At 50.8% G+C, this 22,280-nt stretch overlaps 1 protein-coding gene across 2 annotated transcripts in view; it reads right to left on the reverse strand.

Annotated features, from left to right (window-relative positions):
* LOC144953623 (uncharacterized) overlaps positions 1–22,280 on the reverse strand; it is a 64,945-nt gene that overhangs the window by 19,094 nt on the left and 23,571 nt on the right. Inside the window, exons 2-7 of one of the 2 annotated variants that reach the window (XM_078884211.1) lie at positions 19,402–19,709; positions 17,478–17,564; positions 13,529–13,741; positions 6,999–7,064; positions 6,675–6,743; positions 665–833 (exon numbers count right to left, since the gene is read on the reverse strand). In XM_078884211.1, coding sequence (XP_078740337.1) covers positions 665–833; positions 6,675–6,743; positions 6,999–7,064; positions 13,529–13,741; positions 17,478–17,564; positions 19,402–19,700 — 903 coding nt within the window. In that variant the 5' untranslated portion in view covers positions 19,701–19,709. The remainder of the gene's footprint in view (positions 1–664; positions 834–6,674; positions 6,744–6,998; positions 7,065–13,528; positions 13,742–17,477; positions 17,565–19,401; positions 19,710–22,280) is intronic. The other variant, XM_078884212.1, reaches the window with a different exon arrangement.

The following is a 22,280-nucleotide window of genomic DNA, read 5'->3' on the forward strand; positions in this document are numbered from 1 at the left end:
GCCTGGGCTGGTCCTGCACACAGGCCGCCACTTACCCACAATGCAGCATTCCCTCCTTTTTAAGGTGAGAGTGGAAAACAGGGAGTGGTGGGACAACAATTGGGGTGTTAGCGTCGCACACACAGAGAACACGGCGGCGCGTTCCATACGACCACAACCCGGCCTAGGGGCACACCCAGTGGCAGCTATCCCTGAGTGTTAGTCCGCTACTAGTAGGAGGCGATGATTACTGCTGCTGCTGTGTGGTCTATGTGTAGATGTACTCCCAGTAGCAACTGTCTCTGTGCATTCGTCTGCTGCCAGTAGTTGGCGATGATTACTGCTGCTGTGTGGTCTATGCGTAGAGGTAATCCCAGTGGCAGCTGTCCCTGTGCATTAGTCCGCTGCCAAAAGGGGGCGATGAATACTACTGCTGTGTGGCCTATGCGTGAAGGCCCCCCCAGTGGCAGCTGTCCCTGTGCATTAGTCCGCTACCAGTAGTGGGCAATGATTACTGCTGCTGCTGTGGTTTATGCGCAGAGATATTCCCAGTGGCAGCTGAGTTTAGCTCATTCGCCAACCCACCCACTCACCCACCCACCCGCACACCCACCCACCGACCCGCTCACTCGCCCAACTCACCTACCCACCTGCTCGCTCACCCGCTCGCTCACCCGCTACTTACACGCGGCGTGGCGAGCCGGCCATTGTGAGCCCGGCCCGGTGGGGCAGGGGCCACCGACGACGTGGGGGCGGTGGCCACCACCGCCGTTGCCGCACCACTCTCCAATTGACCCGGCTGGTCATGTGACTCGCTCCGCGGCTGGTCAAGCGATCCAGCGGCATCTTCGCGCCTGGTTGAGGGGGTGGGGGGGATTGTAATGGGTAGTTAGTGAGTGGTTGTGTGAGAGGGCGGGTGGGTGAGTGAGCAGGTGGGTGGGTGAGCAGGTGGGTGGATGAGTGGGAGATTGGGTGGGTGGTTGATCGGTTGGGTGGGTGAGAGGTTGGGTGGGTAAGTGAGATGGTGGGTGGGCGGGTGAGTGAGTAGCTGAACAGGTAGGTGGGTGGATGAATGGGTGGGTGAGCAGGAGGACATATAAGTGGGAGATTTGGTGGATGGGTGAGCGGTTGGGTGGGTGAGCCGGTGGGTTGGTGAGCTGCTGAACAGGTAGATGGGTGAGTGGGTGGGTGGATGAGTGGGTGGGTGGGTCGAGCAGTTTAATGGGTAGGTGGGTGAGTGGGTGGATGGGTGAGGAGCAGATGGGTGGATAAGTGGGAGATTGGCTGGGTGGGAGGGTGAGCAGTTGGGTGGATGAATGGGTGGGTGAGCAGCTGAACGGGTAGGTGGGTGAGTGGATGGATGAGCGAGTGGGCGCGTGAGCGGGTGGGGAGCGAACGGGTGGATGAGTGAGCGGGTGGGTGAGTGAGCGGGTGGGCGGGCTAGTGTGTGGGTGAGTGAGCAGGTGGGTGCCACTGACGGGTGCCCCTAGGCATAGACCACACTGCAGCAACCATTGTCCCCTACTAGCAGCTTAGATTATTTTGCTGCAATAAATGAACCTTATGGTGGCACCCTGGGGTCCCATAAGCCCCCGGCTCTCACATAAACTGCGTTGCGACGCAATTTCATGTCTGTTGAAGGCGAACGATACGGCAATCTATTCCTCTCTACACATTGCGCTAATCAAAGTTTCAAAGTTTTGTTTATACTGCGCATTCGTCCTCGCTGCGCTTGGACGACATGACAACAGAATTATTCACGCCAGGTGAGTCACAGCATTTATGTGCACGGTGGGACGCCGTCGCCACAAAAACATTAATTACGATTTTGATTTCCATTTATTCTGGACCCTGGGGTCCCGCCATGAGGTTCAAATGTCCATGAGATAATCTAAAATAGATTTGAAGCTTTCGTGACTGCAAGGATTCATACTCTTAGGTTTTTTCGGTAAAGTCAAGTAGGTAAAAATAAATAATAAAACTTATAGAAATAATAATAGAAATAAAATAATAAATAAGGACGTTTCGGAGGCAACCCAAGTCTCCGTTATCAGGTGAGACCGTCACAGCTACATTTACTGTATCGAGTGAGGCAAAATTCCAAGAGACAAGCTCTTAAATACAAGTTAAGGGGGAGCGGGGGAGGGGCTTATCTGAATGTTGTAGTCAATGAATGGAACGTGTTGGGGGGGTGGGCGGGGTTAAAAGAGAACAATAGGTGCGCTTGGGGTTGTAACTGGTGTTGGCTGACAATCCAAATACAAAAAAGGCTGGGGATGTCAACACTCGGTAAAGTAGAATAGTACCTGTCAAATAAGATGGTCCAAATATGCGTAGTTAAATCTTTTTTACATGGTTAATAACATCTTTCCAATGATTATTCAGTTTGTACCCATCGTCACGGTTGAAGTTAGGTCTGTGTTTGTATATCTGGATGGCTACATGTACAAACCTTTAATGGTAGCCAGAAGGTGTGCAGAGCACCTTGGTCTCTGAAAAGACAATATCATGAGAGCCCACAGCGTTGTAGCAATGATCGGCAACGGCGGAAGACTCAATTTTGCCGTGTTTCAGATCTGACTTGTGCTCGCGGACACGATCAGAGACATGACGTTTCGTTTCGCCAAAGTAACAATCACCACAGCTGCAACTCATTTTATAGACTCCAGGGTATTGCAAGTCAGGAATAAATTTTTTAACAGATGGGATTATATCACGGATTTTATGTAATGTACTGAATCGGACTTGGATCTTATGTTTGTTTATAATTTTGGAGATCTTTTTGGTCACGCCTGCTATGTATGGCAACGTGATAGTTTTGATCGGAGTTTCAAGTGGTTGTTTCTGTATGGTGGGAGACACAGCTTGGCGAATAGTGTGGTCAGAGTATCCGTTCATCTTGAGGGCCCGATGTACATGTTTTAATTCACTGGCCAGGTGGTGTTGGTCAGAAATGCCATGAGCTCTATGATATAGTGTTTTGATGAGATAATTATTTTGAGCCGCATGGTGGTGGGAATCAGGTTTCAAGTAGGAATCTGTGTGGGTGGCTTTCCTGTAGACAGAATGTGCCAAGGATCCATCAGGCCTCCTCTCAAACAGAACATCTAAGAATGGTAGTTTGCCATCTTTCTCCACTTCCATGGTGAACCTGATGGATGGGTGTCTGGAATTGATGTGGTCCTAGAAATGATTCAATGCTGGGAGTCTTGTGGCCAAATGACGAAAGTGTCATCCACATACCTCTTCCACAGGGAAGGACGCAGGGTGGACGTCTGGATGGCGTCTGATTCAAACTTTTCCATGAACACATTGGCTATCACTGGTGACAAGGGGGAGCCCATAGGGGTACCCTCATTCTGTTTGTAGAAGGTGCCATTCCAGGTAAAATAAGTATTGGTGAGGCAATGCCTAACCAGAGCAGGTACATCCGAATTCAATCCATGTTGGACCAAGTCTTCAATTATTGTTAGGGTGTCAGGCACTGGGCCTTTGGTAAACAGAGATACCACATCAAAACTGACGAGTATATCGTCAGGAGATAGTACAATGTCCTTAACCATAGAGACCAATTGGGTTGAGTTAGGTACTGCTGAAGAGGTCTTGCCAGTGAAGGGAAGCAGAGTATCTGATAGAAAACGGGCTAGTTTGTAGGTAGGAGAGTTGATCGTGGACACGATGGGCCGTAGTGTCCACCCTGCGTCCTTCCCTGTGGAAGAGGTATGTAGATGACACTTTCGTCATTTGGCCACATGGCCTCCCAGCATTGAACCATTTCCTGGACCACATCAATTCCAGACACCCATCCATCAGGTTCACCATGGAAGTGGAGAAAGATGGCAAACTACCATTCTTAGATGTTCTGTTTGAGAGGAGGCCTGATGGATCCTTGGCACATTCTGTCTACAAGAAAGCCACCCACACAGATTCCTACTTGAAACCTGATTCCCACCACCACCCGGCTCAAAATAATTATCTCATCAAAACACTATATCATAGAGCTCATGGCATTTCTGACCAACACCACCCGGCCAGTGAATTAAAACATGTACATCAGGCCCTCAAGATGAACGGATACTCTGACCACACTATCCGCCAAGCTGTTTCTCCCACCATACAGAAACAACCACTTTAAACTCCGATCAAAACTATCACGTTGCCATACATAGCAGGCGTGACCAAAAATATCTCCAAAATTCGAAACAAACATAAGATCCAAGTCCGATTCAGTACAGTACATAAACTCCGTGATCTAATCCCATCTGTATAATATGTCATTCCTGACTTGTAATACCCTGGAGTCTATAAACTGAGTTGCAGCTGTGGTGAGTGTTACTTTGGGGAAACGAAACGTCATGTCTCTGATCGTGTCCGCGAGCACAAGTCAGATCTGAAACACGGCAAAATTGAGTCTTCCGCCATTGCCGATCATTGCTACAACGCTGTGGGCTCTCATGATATTGTCTTTTCAGAGACCAAGGTGTTCTGCAAACCTTCTGGCTACCATTAAAGGTTTGTACATGAAGCCATCCAAATATACAAACACAGACATAACTTCAACCGTGACCATGGGTACAAACTGAGTAATCATTGGAAAGATGTTATTAACCATGTAAAAAAGATTTAACTATGCATATTTGGACTATCTTATTTGACAGGTACTATTCTACTTTACCGAGTGTTGACATCCCCAGCGTTTAACAGTACTCCCCTTTTTTGTATTTGGATTGTCAGCCAACACCGGTTACAACCCCAAGTGCACCTATTGTTTTCTTTTAGCCCCGCCCACCCCCCCAACACGTTCCATTCATTGGCTACAACATTCAGATAAGCCCCTCCCCCCCTCCCCCTTAACTTGTATTTAAGAGCTTGTCTCTTGGAATTTTGCCTCACTTGATACAGTAAATGTAGCTGTGACGGTCCCACCTGATAACGGAGACTTGTGTTGCCTCCGAAACGTCGTTCATTTATTATTTTATTTCTATTATTATTTCTATTATTTTTATTATTTATTTTTACCTACGTGACTTTACCGACTTTTCTTCTCTGGTCTGACACTGGTAGTGAGACAAGGCCCAAAATAAGGCTCATGTCTATGGTGTAGCCCAATGAGTTTCAAAGAGAATGCATCATATATCAGCAGAGCAAGTTTGTTTGAATATGCACAAGTGTCGCGTGTGATTAACGCAGACATGATTCCTTGCAAAAGGTTTCTATTTGGTGTTTGAACGTCTTAACAACTCCTGATTTATTGGCAGAGAGGGTAAAACCTATTCTTATTTTTGTTATACTTTGATACTGGCAAAAAATGTCTCCCATGTTATAATCTACTTCGTTAAGCTATAATTTGCAATAGCCAGGTCACTTCTGCCTAGAGGCCGACCGAAACTGAATTTCTAAGTTTCGGCCGAAACCGACACCAGACCGAAAGTTAAAAATTTACTTTCGGCCGAAACCGAAAGTTTAACTACACTTTCAGCAGAAACCGAAAGTTTAACTACACTTTCGGTCGAAGCCGAAACCGAAAGTTTAACTACACTTTCGACCGATACCAAAACAGAAAGGTATATAACCGAAGTTACCAAACACAAGATTTATGAAATATGTCATGATGCAATGCTACTTTAATTAAAAATAAATCTAGAACTAATCATTCAGAGCCTGCAGTAAGAGTTGCTAAATATCAAGTCTTTAGGTGTTACTTATTTTGTAACTATATCCAAACAAACGAATGTTGTAGATAAGAAACAACAGTTTTTCCGCATTCAGCCAGACAGGCTGCCGTCAGTTGACCGGTCGTATATACATCTGCAGACCATGGTTACGGCTGTGACCTCGCTTCCAAGTTGCTGCTGCTGCTGACGTGTGTGTGTTTGCAGCCTATCGCATAGGATTGCCTAGCACCGACTGACCGGCCGATAGGCAGAGTGATAGACGTAGCACTAGCGTAATATTCTAAAAATAGATCTTTGGTTGACGAATGATGACCGAAAGTCAGTATCAATTTCGGCCAAAACCGAAACCAGACCGAAAGTTAAAAATGTATTTTCGGCCGAAACCAAAAGTAAACCGAAAGTTAAAATTTGACTTTCGGCCAAAACCGAAACCGAATTTCTGTTGGCCTCTACTTCTGACCCCGGCGCCTGTTGTATATTTGCGTGCTCTCCCCGTAGTCATGTGGTTTTTTTCCTCAAGGTCCTCAGGTTTTTACCTCCACATTTAGAATCGACATCACGCGTTTAGAGTATTTGGCTGTCGCTATAAGTGTCCACGCGATGATGTTGACGATATTAGCCACTTGGTTGAGCTGCCATCACTTGTGATGGCCAGGTCGCTTCTTAAAAAGAGCTACGTAGCTCAGTGGACCTTACAATGGTATAATCAATTCGTGACATTGATTTTAAACGTGGAGAGGAAAATCCGGAGGACGCAGAGAAAAATCTACGCTCCCACCATGGGGAAAGTGAGAGACGCAACTCCAAATATACAACAGGCGTCAGGGTCGGTATCGAACCCACGACCTCCTGAATCCCAGGCGAGTAGTTAACATCTCATAGCCACCCGTGGTGTTTAGAGTATTTCAGAATCAGAACCCAAGACTTCCTACATACCGGGCGAGGTAGTAAACATCTCCTAGCCACCCGTGGGGTTCCTACTGTGGGGTTCTGTGCTGGGCCGAGGTCAGAGGTAATCACCTGGAGAGTGCAGAGGTCGCGTGGAGGTCACCAGCCTTGGGTGATGTCACGCCACCCTCCGCTCGCTCGCTACAACCATAACAAGCACAGACAGACGTGCTCTAATAATAATGTATACGCAGTTGTCTTCGAAACTGATTACATTATCCAACAACTATTCCTCCGCGTATCTCTCACACGCTCTCCCCCACCCCGCTCTCTCTCCCCCTATCTCTCCCTATCTCTCACCCCCTTTCAGTCCCCCAAGTTCTGCGCCCCCTTCTCTCCCTCTTTCCCCCTTTGTCTCCCCATCGCTCACCCCCTATCTCTCCCCCTCTCTCTCACCTCTTCTCTCGGTGCCGTTTGTCTCTCTTTTTGCTACTCCTCTTCCTCTTCTTCTTGCCTATGGAGCTGCACACACAGAGACACGCAGACACAGTTACACACAGACACACAGACATAGGGACACACAAAGACACACAACAACCGCCATTCGCCACTAAGTGGCAGTGACATCACCACGACGTTTGTGCCAGGCCATGTGCACCTTGAGGCCACTTGAAGTGTCGAGCGCCCGCTGGCAGGAGGTCACTGGGCAGACCCAGGTGCCAAAGGTCGACTGACTGAGATGACTGAGATGACTGAGATGACTGACTGATGCACCACCTGTGCCTCCTACTGTGCCAACTTGCTGTGCTTTAGCCACCCGGCGCTCCGCTTGTTGTTGTGAGCGTCGCTCCTCCGCCCTCTGTTGTTGTTTGAGGGCGACTGCCTCTTAACTGCCCAGTAGCGTCCTTCACGAGCCTCCTCCATTGAGGCCGATCTTGACACCGCTGGTACCAGTCATCGACAAGTCCACTCAGCTCCACGTCTTCCTGTACCACATCACTCCATCTCTTCTCTAGCCCGTGCCGCGCCGAACAAAAGCTGTTAAGGCATGCGGTGGCTGGGCATGCGGGCTACATGACCCAGCCAACGCAGCCTTGCCCGCCGGAGGAGCTCACCGATGGGACTTTGCCCAAATCTTTCAAGGATTTGTGAGCTCCTCACACAATCCAGCCTGGTTAAACCCAGGATGGATCGTAGGCAGGCCAGCCTAAATGTTTCTCAACGACGAAGATGCTCCATTAGAGGGGTCCACGTTTCGCAAGCGTAGAGAAGGGAGGGAATGACCGTGGCCAAGGAGACTTGAAGCTTCGTGCGGAGCGACAGACCAGGTATTTTCCACACAGCGTTATGCAACCGATGAAAAGATAATGCCGCTCGGCTGATTCAGAGTGAGACTTCTCCTGTTAAACCGGAGCCGGTCATGAGCACACTGCCCAGGTATGGGAAACTCTCCACTTACTCCACAACTGCTCCATCACCAATGGGGAGCAGAGGGGGTGGAGTGTTTGGTAGGGTAAGACCCCACCTCTTAGTGGTACACTCCAGGTCCAGCAGCAGCACCTCCAACTCCTCTGAGTAAGCAGCAATCACCAGATCATTAACATACGTAACATGGTTGATCAATAGTGAGTCATCCCTTGACCGCACCAGGGCATCGGTCAGCCTCCGTTTGTATCTGTACCAGATGAAAATTCCTCCGGTACAGCCATGGAAAGCTTCTCGAACAACGTAGTCGAAATAGATGTTATATAATGTGGGACATCCCTGTCGCACCCCAAGGTGAACAGGGAATGGCTCTGACTCCCGGCCACGTTGCTTTACCCGGGCCTGCCCACCATCATGAAGGTCCTTAATGATTGTGAACAGAGAGTCAGGGACTCTGAAAGCACGAAGAACAACCCAGAGCAGACAGACAGAAAATATAGGGTATGTGCAGGACCGCCCTGGCCTGTAACCACATTGTGGCTCCACAAGCCTCTCCTCAGCGTGCCTGGCAAAGCGATGTTTAATAATGCTTGCCAGAACCTTTCCCGGCACACTGAGGAGGGAGATGCCCCTTTAGTTTTTAAGTCTGTACGGTCCGCCTTCTTAAAGAGGGGGGGGGGGGGCGCCAGTGCATCCTTCCAATCCTGCAGAACCCATCCAGTGGTCCAAGCTGTTATTTTGATGTCATATGGGGCAGTCTGCTCACAAACGCCACGCTCATCTCTGCCCTGCATTTTCCTGGTCTCAGTCTCTGGATCACCTTCCGTACTTCCTCAACAGATGGTGCTTTAGCCAGCCACTCACAAGGTGTGACTACTTCTTCCAATATTTCATGCACAGCAGCCTCAGCAGGGTCATCCCCACTTTGCTCCATGATGTTTTCCAGGCTGAGGGATTTCCCCTCCCCAAGAGCTCACAGAAATGCTCAGAAAATTTGCAAACCTGTTCCTGGGGGTCGTAGATTGAATTACCTTTTTTTCTCCTAATGATGGTGATTCTTTTTTGATGGAGTTAAAGAGTGATCTATGATCAGGGGCTACTGAGGCAGGCTCCATCTCCTCAGCAATGTGCGACCACCACTTTTCCTTGCAGCGCTGCACGGCTCTCCAAACGTCCGAGCCAATGCTGTAGTAAGCCTCCTCATTCTCCGACATGGATGCTGTAGACGGTGGGAATAGGCCTGTCGTTTTTTTCTCAGTCAGCCAGAACACCTCCTGCATTATCCAGGGTCTCTGGTGAGGTTTGGCCAACGTACCCATAGCAGCCATTGCAGCTGCATGAGCCACAGTCTTAAACCTTACCCATTTCCTCTCCACACGATGCCAACCCCAGCTGCAAGCGATGATGAAATTCTCGCTTGCAACTTTCGTCAGCCAGCTGAGACCAGGCCACTGTGGATTTGAATAGGGTCCTGGATGTACACCCACCACTGGAGTCAAAGAATGGCAGGCGCATCTTACAGATGCCAAGCCGATAGTGAGTGGGCAGATCAGATCCACGGTAGGTCCTGGTATGAAGGACATGAGCCTGCATGTAATCCAGCAGAAGTTCTTTCTTGGACACGGCGTGCATCCATGATGGTGTGTGCATGCGCTGATGCTGGATCAGACTAATGTACAGTGCTTACTTGCGCCTCTAGCTCCCACGATGTTAGACTGTGGTTGTGTATGGAGCTGTAGTGTGGTGTGTGTGGGGTGTGTGTGATTGTGGTGTGGTTGTGTGGTGTGTAGTGTGTGGTTGTAGTGTGTGTGTAATTGTGGTGGTGCAGGGGTTGTGGTGTGTGTGTCTGTGTGATTGCTGGGTGTGTGTAGTCCGGCAAAACAACCCCCTACCTCCTCACGGTGCCGGATGGGCACCGCGAGGAGGTAGCACTGCCCATTTGCCTCTCCCCTCATGGCGTCTGGGACCACCACAGTGGCTAAACGGGGGCTCTGGACGGGTACGAGGGGCTGGTAACCCCTCCACCTTCAATTAATTACCACAAAACTACGAATTAAACATAAATATGTAACTAATAAGCTTGTACCGGAGGCCCCGGGGGGATAGGCGTCTATGACGTCTCCTGGCCAAACCCCAATTGGCGGAGCCAGGAGATTGAATCTTTACCCTCGGGGCTCCTCCAGAAACAACAAAAGCCACTACGGATGGCCACGTGGAATGTTCGAACGCTCACTGCGGAGGAGAGGCTGCCACTCTTTTGTCGGGAGCTGGACCGGTACCGCCTGGATCTCTGTGGCATTCAGGAGGTCCGGTGGACCGGTTCTTGCTCCTGCACCATGAGGGGTGGACTGTCCTCTACTCAGGGCAGGAGACTGCCAAACAACAGGGTGTGGCTCTTCTTCTTAACAAAATAATGAAGGGGGCATGGGAGCGTGGCAGTGAGGTGTGGGAAGCTGTAAGCCCCAGGCTACTTTGGGCTCACCTTCCCATCAACCGGAGGCGAGGAGTGGTGGTCGTGGTTACTTATGCCCCCACCGAAGACGAATATCCGTGGAGGGATGCAGGAAAAGCCGATGAGTCAGATGCCTCTATGACCTCCTGTCACAGGTGCTGGCTAAAGTGGCCACTCGGGACAGAGTCATCTTGTTTGGTGACTTCAATGCCCAAGTTGGTCATGATGCTGGCACCAGGTCTGGAGTGATTGGAAGGCATGGGCCAGATCAGCTCAATAACAATGGTAGGAGGCTGCTAGATTTTTGTGCAGTCCATGGGCTTGTAATTACCAACACACTCTTCCGGCATCGGCGCATCCACACAACATCATGGATGCATGCCGGGTCCAAGCAAAAACACCTGCTGGACTACATAGTGACGGACCAGCGGATGCGAGACCATGTTCTTGACACCAGGACCTACCGTGGAGCTGATCTGCCCTCTGACCATCGACTAGTCATCTGTAATGTTGCGCCTGCCATTCTTCCACTCCGGTGGTGGATGTACACCCAGGACCCCATTCCAACCTAAAGTGGCCTGGTCTCAGTTAGCTGATAAAAGTTGCAAGCGAGAATTTCATCATCGCTTGCAGCTGGGGTTGGCATCGTCCCCCACTCCTCCTGATGTCGAAGGTAAATGGGCGAGGTTTAGGACTGTGACTCATTCAGTTGCAATGGCTGCTTTGGGTACGCGGTCCAGACCTCCCCAGAAACCCTGGCTGACAGAGGAGGTGTTCAGGATAGTTGAGAAAAAGCGACAGGCCCACTCTCATCGGCTACAGCATCCCACGTCAGAGAATGAGGAGGCTTACCGCAGCCTTCGCTCGGAGGTTCGGAGAGCCGTGAGGCGCTGCAAGGATGGGTGGTGGTCGCGGGTTGCTGAGGAGATGGAGTCTGCCTCAGTGGCCTGCGATCACAAATCACTATTTAACTCCATCAAAAAAGTAACCTGCAGCGCCACACCTATTACCATCATTAGGGGAAAAAACGATGATCCAATCTCCGACCCGCAGGAACAGGTTTGCAGATTTGCTGAGCATTTCTGTGAGGTCCTGGGGGAGGGGAAATCCCTCAGCCAGGAAAACATCATGGCACAAAGTGGGGATAACCCTGCTGAGGCTGCGGTGCCTAAAATATTGGAAGAGGTCACCCCCTGTGAGGTGCCATCTGTTGCGGAAGTACTGAAGGCGATCCGGAGTCTGAGACCAGGAAAGGCACCGGGCAGAGATGATCTTCCAAGTGAAATGCTGAGGGAGGGTGGCGTTTGTGCACAGACTGTCCTATATGACATCATAACAACAGTCTGGACCGCTGGACGAGTTCTGCAGGATTGGAAGGATGCCCTGGTGGTCTCCCTCTTTAAGAAGGGGGACCGCACAGACTGTAACAACTACAGGGGCATTTCACTCCTCAGTGTGCCGGGAAAGGTCCTGGCAAGGATTATTCAACATCGCCTTGCTAAGCACACTGAGGAGAGGCTTGCGGAGCCCCAATGCGGTTTCAGGAAAGGGCGGTCCTGCACAGATGCCATAGTATCTGTCCGTCTGCTACAGCAGAGGTGTCGGGAATTTCAACAAGACCTACATCTCTGCTTTATTGACCTGGTCAATGCCTATGATACCATCAGTAGGCCTGGGCTCTGGGTTGTTCTTTGTGCTTTCGGAGTCCCTGACCCTCTGCTCACGATCATTAAGGACCTTCATGATGGTGAGCGGGCTTGGGTTAAAACTACGTGGCCGGGAGTCAGAGCCTTTCCCTGTACACCTTGGGGTGCGACAGGGATGTCCTCTGGCTCCCACATTATTTAACATCTATTTTGACCACCTATTTAGTGAAGCCTTCAATAGCTGCACTGGGGGAATTTCCATTTGGTACAGATATAATGGGAGGCTGATCGATGCCCGGGTACGATGAAGGGATGGCTCCCTATTGGTCAACCATGTTATGTATGCCGATGATTTGGTAATAGCTGCTCATTCAGAGGAGGAGTTGGAGACGCTGCTGCTGAGACTGGAGCATGCCACTAAGAGGTGGGGCCTTACCATCAGCCCCACCAAAACTAAGCACCTGCTAGGGTATTTTGTACCATCGGACACTCCAACCCCACAAATCCCAATCGGCGATGGGGCAGTTGTGGAGTAAGTGGAGAGTTTCCCATACCTGGGCAGTGCTTATGACCGGCTCCAGTTTAACAGCAGAGATCTCACTCCGAATCAGTCGAGCGGCAATATCTTTTCATCGGTTGCGTAATGCTGTCGGGAAGCTACCTGGTCTGTCGCTCCGCACGAAGCTTCAAGTGTTATCGGCCACAGTCATTCCCTCCCTTCTCTGCACTTGCGAAACGTGGACCCCCCTAATAGAGCATCTTCGCCGGTTGGAAACATTTAGGCTGGCCTGCCTACGATCTATCCTGGATTTAACTAGGCTGAATTGTGTGAGAAGCTCACAAATCCTTGAAACATCTGGGCAAAGTCCCATCGGTGAGCTCCTCCGGCAGGCAAGGCTGTGTTGTGGCTGGGTCATGTAGCCTGCATGCCCAGCCACCACATTAGGAAACAGCTTTTGTTCGGCCGGATCGAGGGGGCTAAACGGGCGCGGCATGGGCTAGAGAAGAGATGGAGTGATGTGGTACAGGAGGACATGGAGCTGAGTGGACTTGTCGATGACTGGTACCAGCGGTGTCAAGATCGGCCTCTGTGGAGGAGGCTCGTGAAGGACACTACTGGGCAGTTGGAGGCAGTCGCCCTCCATCAACAATGGAGGGCGGAGGAGCGATGCTCACAACAACGAGCGGAGCGCCGGGTGGCTAAAGCACAGCAAGTTGGCACAGTAGGGGGCACAGGTGGTGCATCAGCCAGTTATCTCAGTCAGTCGACCCCTGACACCTGCTGGGTATGTCCCATAACATCCTGCAAGCGAGCCTTCGACACTTCACCTGGCTTTAAAGTGCACCTGGCCTTGCACAAGCGCCGTGGTGATGTCACCGCTACTTAGTGGCGGTTGTTGTTAGTGTGTGTGGTGGGGGGGCAGTCCAGGTCTTTCTCTCTCTAGGTGGGAAGAGGCTCTCACCGCCGCCTCCGGGCGCCCTTCCTGTGCCGTCTCCTGCCGCTTGGGTCGCTCCGCTCGCCCTGGGCCCCATTACAGGGGGGGGCCCGCGTCTCCGTGGCGACCGCCGCCCCCCTCCCACTGCTCTGCCTCTCCTCCCCATCCCCCTCCTCCCCTTCCCCCTCCCGTCCCTCCCCCTCCCCTCCGCTGCTCAAAGCCCGCACGGCATCTTCAGCCCTGCACGCGGGACGCACAGACACAGGAGATGTTATGTCCCTCGCCTGGTGTGCAGGAGGTTCGTAGATTCTGATGCAAAAATATTGTAAACGCCATCGTGGCTTCTTCTTTCGTATGGCATTGTGAAAAGCAACAGTTTTTCTTTTTTCTTAATGATCTTCATAAATGAATGCAACGGTTCCTCAACCAGTCCAATGATGTGGTTGATGCAGTGTGGATTTCAGCGATACCGCCAAGATGTGCATGGATGGAGCATTCATCGGTGATGTGCTTGAGTGTTTGGACTTCTCCACAGTCGCAGTTGGGCGATTCCTTGATCTTCCATTTATGGAACGTGTACACGCATCTGCTGAGTTGTGTTCGAGGGCGGTTCAGCGTGGTCCAAAGTCATCGTGGAAGAGAGAATCCCATAACTTCCACCGTCGGATCGTGAATTATGTTTTTGTTTGCCACGTCTTTATTTTTGGCTGCTAGAGCGCAGGCACGTATCCAGAACGGTTTCCTGGATTTTACCCTTGGGTGTGGGAGTTCCTTTAGATCTTTATAGAGCGGCAGGGTGAAGTTTATCATTATCTTGCTGTACTCCCGTGTCGTCGCATCATCACGTCGGATGTTGGCCGGAGCGATATCCGCCTGCACAGGAAGCCACGAGAGTGGAGTAGACTTTAGGGAACCGCTGATGATTCGAAGCGCGTTGTTAATTTCGGCATCGACAAGGTTCGTGTGAGGGCTTGCACCCCACACTAGGTCACAGTACTCCGCAGTGGAGTGAACAAAGGCCTGCGTCGATATCTTCAACATGCTGGTACCGCTTCCCCAGGTTGTTCCTGCACGTTTCTGAATAATATTCACTCGTGCTTTCGTTTTACCTTTAGCTTGTTTGAGGTGGTGATGGTAGTTAAGTGTCCGATCCAGAGTAACTCCTAAATACCGAGGGTGTTCATCATGTCTTAGCTTCGCTCCGCAGAAGTTAATTTTCAACATTTTCGAAGCTTGTCTGTTGTTCAGGTGGAAGGCAGAGACGATGCTCTTCGATGGGGTTGGCTTAAGGTGTCAATTCTTGAAGTATTCTTCCAGAGTCTTCAGGTCATTTTCGAGGACTGCCTCAGTGTCCCCCATTTTCTGTGCTTGAGTTGCAAATGCAATATCATCCACATATGTGAACTTACGGCAAGATGTCGCTGGAATGTCGCTCGCCTAGAGATTGAACAGCGCTGGTGTCAGAACTAATCCCTGCGGGAGTCCATTGTTCAATCTTCGTGGGCTGCTGGCAGCTTTACCAAGATAGACGGTGAACCATCGGTTTCTCAGCATCTCGGTGATTAGTTCAATTGTCGGGCAGCAAGACATGGCTCTCACAAGCTTCAGCAGGAGTGCTTTCCACCATATGGTATCGTAAACTGAAGAGAGGTCGATGAAAGCTGTTGCTGTTTTGAGCTGGCGATCGAAACCGGTTTTGATGTGTCCTGTTCAGGCAAGCACCTCGTCGCAACAATTTCGACCAGTTCTAAATCCTGCTTGTTCCTGGGGAACTACTTCCTCAAGCGTGGACATCAACCTTATGAGCAGAAGCCACTCCATTAGTTTGTAGATACTGATTAGGGAGATAAGGCGGTAATTTTGAGTATCCGATGCGTCCTTGCCTGGTTTCAAAATAGCTATTATCCTTGCCTCTTTCCACTCCTTTGGAATGATGCTTGTGGAATGGAAGTCAGTTAATAATGTAGCTAGCCATTTTCTTGCTCTTGTTCCCAAGTTCTTTATGAATTCTGGATAAATATTGTCACGACCTGATGCGTTCCTGCATTTCAACTGGGCAATACCGGCATTTACTTCCTATACTGAGAATGGACGGGAGAATTCAGAGATTTATTCGCAGTTATCTATTGTGCAATAAAGTTATTTGTAGACTTGCCGTCTTGTGCTTTTGTCGATTGAAGTTCGTGAATTGTTGATAAGTTGCCTAGCAATCTCGTCAGGACTGACTTGCGGAGGTTAATAGGCTGGCGTTGTGGCAACTCCCATCAACCTCAGGAGGCGCCAGGCCTTACGGCAAAATTTTCCAAAGTTAAGTGCTTCAACTGTATCGCGCCATCTTTCTTTTCTTTGCAAATTCAGTGACTCGAGTAAGGCTTTTGCAGTCTCCTGCTTCTTATCAGCATTGAATTTCCGGAAAAACTGTTCGCTTTCTGGAGTCCAACATGGAGTGAAGACCTTTCTGATGCCTCTTGCGATCTTGGCCTTGGCAACTTCCTAAATGAGACCAACGAAGCGACGGTAGTTGACTGCGCGTGGAGGTATCATTCCAACTGTTCTTCCAAGTCCGCAGTTAAATTCACCCATTCAGCTGATCTCAGATTCCAAAATATAAATAGGACGTATAGCACTTTTTCCACCTCGCCGACTTGAAAATACCACGGTCTTTTGCGTCATAGAGCAAGTGCTGGTCTTCTGCTGCTGCCCATTATGACATTGTGAAATGCTCTCTGTGCTGTTGCTTTTCAGGCCGGGATACCTCTGTCGGGCATTCGGCCGTCTGTGTGATGACATTCGTTGTGCTTTCACACGTAGCAGGGAAGACCTTGAGCAGGTTGTCATCTTCTTCCCCGCCTGGTATGCAGGAGGTTCGTAGATTCTGATGCAGAAATATTCTAAACTCCATGGTGGCTAGGAAATGTTAACTCCCTCGCCTGGTATACATGAGGTCGTGGGTTCAATCCCGTCACCCTAACGACGCCTGTTGTATATTTGGAGTCTGCATCTCTCTCTTTCTCTCTCTCACTGTGGATATGCTATCTACCTCTCCTGGTATACAGGAGGTCGTGGGTTCAATCCCATGACCATGACGATGCCTGCTGTTGTTGTGTATTTGGAGTCTGCATCACCGTGGTGGTCGCATGGATTTTTCTCCGGGTCCTCCGGTTTTTCCCTCCACATTTAGAATCGACGTCACGTGTTTAGAGTATTTGGCTGCAATAAATTCCCACGTGATGACGATATCAGCCACTTCCTTGAGCTATCATTTGTGGCAAGGTCGCTTCTGAAAAAGAGCAACATAGCTCAGTGGGCCTTGCCTGGTAAAATAAAAAGGAGTTTAATAGTTTTAAACAGGTAGCCCACCCAGTGCTGTTAGGGGCAAGTGCTGTCAGTAGCGAGTAGCAGTGCCTATGAAGGCCGCCACTGTGGCACATGAGTGGGTGGGTGGCCAGCACTACCACGCCCGCCCGGCCGCCTTTGTCTCCCCAGTGCTGACGTTTAATACACACATTGCCCCAGGTACTCATTTCAGGCTGAGTCCACCTAGGGGAGGAGGCCTAGGGCCGACCGGTTTAGATAACCACTGCTGCCAACACTAAGTGGTGTTGGTGGTGGTGGTGGCTGTGAGCAGGAATTGAACTCAGATATATGCTGGGTTCGAAGTAGTGCATTGCAGCGCTAACCGCTGTACCACCGCTCCCTGCCGATACGTACAGAGACACACCCACGACTCCCCGTGTCACCGTGTATTCATGTCCCCATGTCTCCGTTTCACCCATGTCCCGATGTCCCCCTGTCCCAGTGTCTCCCTGTCCCCATTACCCGTCTCTCCATGTCTCCATTTCCTTGTGTCTTCTTGTCCCCGTGTCTCTGTGTCTCTGTGTCCCCGTGTCTCTCTCCCCGTGTCCCCGTGTGCCCATGTCCCCGTGTCTGACTGCCCCCATGTCTCTATTCCCGTGTCTATTTCCCGGTTTCTCACCGTCTCCGTTGCGACGCTTCGAGTTCCTTGTTCAGCAGAAGTCTCCTGAACGCAGACACCTTCAGTTCTATGTCCTCACGTCCACACCTGGGATACACGGGGACACACAGGGATATACACGGGGACACACAGAGACACCTTCACCTCTATGTCCTCACGGCCACACCTGGGACACACAGAAACACACAGGGAGACACACGAGGACACAGAGACATGCAAAGACACTGAGACACATCGAGACACCTTCGGCTCTATGTCCTCACGGCCACACCTGGAACACACGGGGACAAACGCAGACACACACGTGCAGATACATAGCGACACCCAGAGACACACGGAGACATACGCGGGGACACACAGGGATACACCAAGACACACGGATACACACAGATACACACGGAGACACACGTATACACACGGAGACACGCGGAGACACACGGGGATACATGGAGACACGGGGGGACACGGGGTGATACGGGGACACAGTGGGACACATAGAGACACAAGGGGACATGTGGGGGGACTCACGCAGACACCTGGGGACACACGGTGACACACAGGGACACACGCTAACGCATATAGACACACAGGCACACAATGACACACATGTAGATACACAGAGACACACATGGGGAGGCACACGGAGGCATACGTGGGGACACGCCGAGACACACGGAGACACATGAAGACACATCGAGACACATCGAGACAAATGAGGGCATATGGAGACTGACAAGGACATGCAGAGACATACAAAGACACACGAAGACACACGGAGACACACGGGGACACACGGGAACACGTGGAGACACACGCAGAGAGACAGAGAAACACAGATGCACATGGAGACACACGTAAGGACACAGGGTGACACACCGGGACAGGCGGATACACGTGTAATGTTCTTGTAGGGAGACAGAGTCTTTGTAGAGGCAACACGGTTTATTATACCAAACAGTTACACTTAACCCTAACACAAAGGGGTAATGGCCCCTTCACCCACAACCATGGGGAGGTACAACCTTCGGGCTATCGTACCTACAACTCGGTCTACTCTAGCCCTCCGGCTGGCTAGACCTAGGGGAGGCTGACCCACCACTGGCCCGGTGAGTCCCTGACCACTGGCCCGTCCGGACCTGGCCCTTAGAAGGACATCAGGCCGAGGGAACCTCAGGGTCCTAACCTCTCGACCACTCCACCGCACTGAGCCCCAGCCTTTAGAAGGACGTCGGCGGCTTGGGGTCCAGGGTCTTCTTCTTCTTCTTCAGGCGGCTTCTGGCTTCGGCTTGAGACGGACTGACTCGCGCTCTCAGGGACCCGCCTTATATACTCTTTCTCCCTGAGGGAAGGGGTTCTGGGGGATCGTAGCTTCCGCCATCCCCCTCCCCTCAGAGGGGTTCCAACCGCCATTGGCCCGACCGGTCCGGACCGGTTTCTACCCCTCCCCCTGGTTGTGGCACGTGTGTGTCAATCATGACCACCACACACGTGGGGACACACGCTCACACAGGAAGACACACGGAGACATACGGGGACGCACAGAGACACACGAAGACACAAGAAGACACACGGTGAAAAACGGGGACACAAGTTGAGTGAGACACAGGGACACATGGATACCCACGGAGACACACGGGAATACACGGAGACACGGGGTGATACGGGGACACAGTGGGACACGTAGAGACACACGGGGACACGTGGGGGCACATGGTGGCACACGTGAACACGTGGTGACACATGGATACACAAGGAGACACGCGGGAACACATGGTGACACACCGAGACACACTGGGACAGACGGGGACACATAGAGTTTGTTGTCCTTCCCTGCACCTTAGCGCAGTAGGCCATTTACAGTGCAAAAAAGTTCAACATACATACACATACACGGGGACACAGGGAAACACCCGGGGGACCTCACCCTTCCTCCCACATCATCTCGGCCAACTCCGCACACTTTGTCTCCACACGTTGTCTCCTAGCTTCATTCTCGGCCAGGTCTCCGCCATCACCACGACCATCACCACCACCGTCATCGTCACCGCCATCATCATCCCCGCCGGCAGCTCCCCGGGAGCCAATCAGGCCATTGTGAGCCTCATCCTCCACCGGCGCTGCTCCGCCATCTCCACCAGTCGCGGTCTCTGGCCTGGTGCCGCCCCCGCTGTGGAGCCTGCCCTCGCCTGATCGCGACGCCAGGGGAGCAGCCACACGGTTCATGGAGACAGCCTGGGGACACGGGGGGTGGGGAGAGAGTTAAAACAAGGGACACGCAGTTAGACACGGAGTGAGACACGGGGACATAGACATGGGGGGTGGGGGGGGGGGGTGAGACACCACGGGGCCACGCGGTTAGACATGGAAACAACACAGGGTGAGACACGGGGACATGCGCTTCATGGAAATAGCCTGGAGACACCATGGGAAGAGACACGGGGACACGTGGGTAGACACGGAGTGAGACACAGAGACATAGGTGTAACAGTATAGACAAATACTGTCGCCCTGGGGTGAAGCGGGGTGGCCGAGGTTACATGAGGTAAGGGGAGTGAGCAGTTATGGGGGGGAAATCCCCCAAACGCCCCATCTCCGGAAGCCAAGGTGCCACAGAGTCTGGCCTTGACCGGGGGTGCGGCACGAGTTGGCCAGTCAGGTCAAGCCGGATGGCGTGGGGTGAGATGATTAATCGATGGGGCAGTGCGTGATTGGTGGAATGTGGGGGTCAACAAGAAGCTGGGGGTTATGAAATGATGTTGTGGGGTTCCGATTAGAGGGCACCTGCACGAGCCAATTACAGTTGTGGAAATCCCTACCAGTGTAAATTCGTTCTAAAGGCCGACCGAGATTGAAACCGAAACCAGACCGAAAGTTTAACTACATTTTCGACCGAGACCAAATCAGAAAGGTATATAACCGAAGTTACCAAACACAAGATTTATGAAATATGTCATGATGCAATGCTACTTTAATTAAAAATAAATCTAGAACTAATCATTCAGAGCCTGCATTAAGAGTCGCTAAATATCAAATCTTTTGGTGTTACATACTTAGTAATTATATCCAAATAAACGAATGTTGTAGATAAGAAACAACAGTTTTTCTGCATTCAGCCAGACAGGCTACCGTCTGTTGACCGGTCGTATATACATTAGCAGACCATGGTTACGGCTGTGACCTCGCTTCCAAGCTGCTGCTGCTGACGTGTGTGTGTTTGCAGCCTATCGCATAGGATTGCCTAGCGCCGACTGACCGGCCGATAGGCAGAGTGATAGACGTAGCACGAGTGTTATATTCTCAAAATAGATCTTCGGTTGACGAATGACGACCAAAAGTCAATATCAGTTTCGGCCAAAACCGAAACCAAACCGAAAGTAAAAAATTTACTTTCGGCCGAAACCAAAAGTAAACCTAAAGTTAAAAATTGACTTTCGGCCGAAATCAAAAGTATGCGAAAGAGGCCATTTGCCAACTTTTGGCATCGAAACCGAAACCGAATTTCGGTCAGCCTCTAATTCGTACATCCGATAGTGTGCATACTTTTTTAAGTCTCGTCTTAAAACCACATCATATTCTTAATTCGGTTTATTATGTTTAGCTTCACTGTCTCTCTTGCCATTTCTGTATCCTCATTCTTACAAGGCGCCTTGAGACATCAGTGGAAGGCGCCTTTACAAACAAATGTAAGTCGTTGTTTTTGACAGCGGCTGTGAGGTCGGGACCAAATTTGTGCACAAAAGTGAGCGCTACCGCGTGTACGGAGGACACGGGTTGGTCGGCGTTTGCCGGGGCCGGGGGGGAGGGGATGCTGCTGTCATGCGGGCGGCTCGGTGGCCCACACTGTTGTTGCTGTGGGTCGTTGGAAGTGCTGCTGCTGTTGTTGCCGGCAGGCTGGCGCCCAGAGTTGCTCGTCCGTTGAGTCGTCCAGAGAGCGGTTGAGAGCAACTGAACAAGTCCAGTGACTGTCGCTGCATTTGGTCGCTCAGAGCGCCGTTGAGAGGAACCAACCAAGTCTAGAGACTGCCGCTGTGTTGAGTCGATCAGAGGGCTGCAAAGAGCAACCAACCAAGTCCAGAGACTGTCGCTGTGTTGAGTTTCTCAAAGATATGTTGACAGTAATCATCCAAGTCCAGATACTGTTGCTGCATTGAGTCGCTTAGAGGGCTGCAAAGAGCAACCAACTAAGTCCAGAGACTGTCGCTGTGTTGAGTTTTTCAGAGCGCCGTTGAGAACAATCAACAAAGTCCAGAGACTGCCGCTGAGTTGAGTTGCTCAGAGCGCTGTTGAGAGCAACCAACAAAGTCCAGAGACTGTCGCTGCGTTGAGGTGCCCGGAGGGCTGCAGGGAGCAATCAACAAAATTCACAGACTCCCACTGCATTGAGTTGCTCAGAGCGCTGTTGAGAGCAACCAACAAAGTCCAGAGACTGCCGCTGCATTGAGTTGCTCAGAGCGCTGTTCAGAGCAACCAACAAAGTCCAGAGACTGTCGCTGTGTTGAGTTGCTCAGAGCGCTGTTGAAAGCAACCAACCAAGTCCTTGGGCCAGACCAGATATCGGTACCACCCAATGTAGAAAAACTTCAATGGTGCTATTTTATTTGTTACACCAACAGAAGTAAAATAATACGTGATAACCTTTCCAAATGAGCAGCTGTTAAATTTTCCTCGCACTTATCGCAATCACGCCTATTTGCCCGGACGTTACAAATAAAACATTCCAACACCTATGCTGTTAATTAAGACAATGCATAATTTACAAAAAGAATGTGTGTCCCCAAGGCATGCATTTCATACATATTTTTT

This window comes from Lampetra fluviatilis, chromosome 79 (assembly GCF_964198595.1).
Source record: "Lampetra fluviatilis chromosome 79, kcLamFluv1.1, whole genome shotgun sequence".
NCBI lineage: Eukaryota > Metazoa > Chordata > Hyperoartia > Petromyzontiformes > Petromyzontidae > Lampetra > Lampetra fluviatilis.